This window comes from Rhea americana, unplaced genomic scaffold (assembly GCF_003343005.1).
Source record: "Rhea americana isolate MKP2758 unplaced genomic scaffold, rheAme1 scaffold_514, whole genome shotgun sequence".
NCBI lineage: Eukaryota > Metazoa > Chordata > Aves > Rheiformes > Rheidae > Rhea > Rhea americana.
Genome location: NW_028186662.1, coordinates 173,059 through 176,140, shown reverse-complemented (window position 1 = coordinate 176,140; position 3,082 = coordinate 173,059). Strand labels below are relative to the sequence as shown.

General features: G+C 75.0%; 2 protein-coding genes across 2 annotated transcripts in view; both read left to right on the top strand.

Moving 5' to 3' along the window:
- WFDC2 (WAP four-disulfide core domain 2) overlaps positions 1 to 1,981 on the top strand; it is a 5,415-nt gene extending 3,434 nt beyond the window's left edge. The window contains exons 2-4 of the mRNA XM_085318013.1: positions 650 to 784; positions 1,667 to 1,819; positions 1,921 to 1,981. Of these exons, the coding sequence (XP_085174139.1) occupies positions 650 to 784; positions 1,667 to 1,818 (287 nt within the window). The 3' untranslated portion in view covers position 1,819; positions 1,921 to 1,981. The remainder of the gene's footprint in view (positions 1 to 649; positions 785 to 1,666; positions 1,820 to 1,920) is intronic.
- Positions 1,982 to 2,969: 988 nt separating this feature from the next.
- WFDC3 (WAP four-disulfide core domain 3) overlaps positions 2,970 to 3,082 on the top strand; it is an 11,720-nt gene continuing 11,607 nt past the window's right edge. The window contains exon 1 of the mRNA XM_085318012.1: positions 2,970 to 3,065. Coding sequence (XP_085174138.1) covers positions 2,970 to 3,065 — 96 coding nt within the window. The remainder of the gene's footprint in view (positions 3,066 to 3,082) is intronic.

Sequence of the window (3,082 nt, the reverse complement as noted above, 5' to 3'; positions counted from 1 at the left end):
AGCACCCCAACACCCTGCAGCATCCCCATGTCCAGCCCTGAGGCTCTGCAGCATCCCCGTGTCTGGCCCTGAGGTTCTGCAGCATCCCCACACCAGCACCCTAGCAGCCAGCAGCATCCCTGTGTCCAGCCCCAAGGCTCTGCAGCATCCCCATGTCCAGCCCCGAGGCTCTGCACCATCCCCATGTCCGGCCGTGGGGCTTTGCAGCATCCCCATGTCCGGCCCCGAGGCTCTGCACCATCCCCATGTCCGGCCGTGGGGCTTTGCACCATCCCCATGTCCAGCCCTGAGACTCTGCACCATCCCCATGTCCGGCCGTGGGGCTCTGCACCATCCCCATGTCCGGCCCCAAGGCTCTGCACCAGCCCCATGTCCGGCCGTGGGGCTCTGCACCAGCCCCATGTCCAGCCCCGAGGCTCTGCACCATCCCCATGTCTGGCCATGGGGCTCTGCAGCATCCCTGTGTCTGGCCGTGGGGCTGCAGGAAGCGTCGCCCACCGGCTGGGCATGCGTCAACCTGCCAGGGCTGCAGCGGGGCCTGGGAGCCCCTGCCCGAAGCGCCGCCCGCCTGGCTGCCCGCCGTGCCCTCCCGGGGCCAGCGGCCGCCGCGGTCCCGCTCGTACCCGCACCGTGCGCCTTTGCGTTTCAGCGAAAGCCGGCGTGTGCCCAGACCCGGCGGTGGAGGAGGCGAACTGCACCCTCGGGTGCCAGTCCGACAGCGACTGCGAGAGCACCCGCAAGTGCTGCCCGGCCGCCTGCGGCAGGGCCTGCCAGGACCCCGACGGTAACGTCCCTCCTGCTCCGGCCCCGGTGCCCCGGTGCCCCGGCACGGCAGCCGGGGCGCTCCGCGGGCGACGGCAGCCTGCACGGGCGGCCCTGGTGCTGCTGGTGCTCCCGGGGCCCGTGTGTCCCTGCTGGGCAGCGGCACAGCTGGCTCCTCCGCGCCCACGGTCACCCGAGCCGCGGGTGGCACACAGCCTCACTGTGCCGTGCCGAGCGCCCCACGGGGCTGGTTCCCGGCACAGTGCAGCCTCTCGCCGTACTCGTCCTGTGCTGCTGCTGCCGGTGATGGGCGTTTCTCTGAACTTTGCTGAGTTTTGGTGCCTCGTGGGCAGAGCCGGCGCCTGCTCTGCCCGGCAGCCCCGATGGCTCCGCGGCCCCGAGCGGGGCTGCGCTCAGCCTCGCCGCAGGCAGCGGCGGCCGTGGACGCCGGCACCGTCCTGCTCCCGGCCCTGCGCTTGCGAAGAGCCTCCCACCTCCAAGGGCTCCTCGCCTTCGCCCGTGCCCGGCCACGCGGCCGCCCCGCCGCACTGCGCTCGCTGTGCCGGGCCCCCGGGAGAGGAGCCGGCGTGGACGCGGCGGGTTCTGGGATCCCCAGCTGCAAACAGGCGGCTGCGCACCAGCACTGGGCTCCGCCGCCCCGTGCAGGACGGAGCTCACCTGAGCCGAGGGCACGAGCCAGGAGCCCGAGCTGGCTGTGGCGGGGGGGCCGGGAGAGCTCTGTGGGGCAGAGGCAGCCGGCAGCGTGGCCGTGCCCACGGCGGGGGCAGCGCAGCGGGGCAGCAGAGCTGCCCGCCCGCCCGGGAGCCACGGTGCAGCCGCGGGACCCGGCCCGGCCGCTGCTGCCGGGCCGGCGGGTCTCACGCTGCGTCCCTTCGCCTTGCAGAGAAGCCGGGCACCTGCCCGCCCGTGAAGCCGGGGATCCCCATGCTGGGGCTCTGCTTGAACCAGTGCAAGACGGACTCCAACTGCTCCGGGGCCCTGAAGTGCTGCAGGAACGGCTGCGGCAAGGTCTCCTGCGTGACTCCGCTCCACTGAGGTCAGTCGGGCGCCCGCGGAGCTGCCGGGCGCCCCTCGGCTCGGGAGCCCCCGGCGCCCCGTCCCGCTCACGGCCCCCCCGGTGCTCTCCTCCCTCCGCAGGCACCGCCAGCGCCGGAGAAGCCGCCRCCGCCGCGCTCGCCCGGCCCGGCCCAGACGCCATGTGGAGCCGGCTGCAGCTCCCTGCCCGGGCGCTCGCCGCAGCCCCGTGCTCTCGCCAATAAAGCAGCCTCTCCCTGCACCCTCGTGGCCGCGTCTCCCTCACCTCCCGCCGCTCGCCCGGCCGGGCCCCCCTGCTGCAGCAACTGCCAGTGCTGCCGGAGATGGGGCACTGTGCCAGGGCATCGGGAAAGTCTTTACGGGACGAAGCTCCCGGGCCGCACGCCGGCGGGCGGCAGCGCTCCCCGCGCCCAGGGGTCGAGGCAATCCGAGGCCCCGCATCTCCGAGGAGCCTCGGCCGCGTTCCCCCGGGGCTGCCCCGGCACGGCAGCTCACGGTGCCCAGGACGGAGGGGCAGCGAGGTGCTGCAGCAGAGCTGCTCCCTGCTCTGCAACGGCCCGGCACGGGGATGGGCACGGGGATGGGCACGGGGGGGCTACTGCACAGGCATCTCGCACACCGCCGCCGCCCCGCGCACGCCCTGCCCGGGCCGCGCAGGCCCCCGAACGGGGGCCGATGGCGCGCTGAAGTCCCGCACGCTGTGTCCGCTGGCATCGCCATGCGAGCACGCCCTGCCGCCGGCCCCCTGCACGGGTCTCCCGCCGCGGCTGGCCCCGTCCCGCCCGTGCCCCCGTCCTCAGCCCTGCTCCGGCCCCACCTCGGGCCCCGGCCCGGCTCCTGTTCCCACGCACCCCAGCACCCTCGCAGCCCACATGTGCCGCCCCCGCGCCACGTCCGGAGCCACGCGGGTCACCGGTGACCTGGAAAGGGCCGCGCTGCGGAGGACGCGCTCGCGGTGGGCCGCGTGCCCGGCGCTGCCGGGAGCCTCCCCGAGGCGGATTGTTTGTGCTGGAGCTCCCACGTCCCGGGCACGGCGCTGTGCCGTGGGAACCAGCCGGCACGGTCAGACCCCCCCCCCCAGGAGGGTTTATATCCCCGCCGGCGCAGCGCGGTGCGGCTCAGCACGGTGCCCCGGCTCCTCCGGTAGCACCATGCCCGGCGAGCGTGCGCTCTTCCTGCTGCTCCTGGCCCTGCTGCCCCCCACGCTGGCCCTGCCGCCGGGGGCTGGGGGCCAGGGCGCTGCCCCCGTGGGCACCCTGCTGCC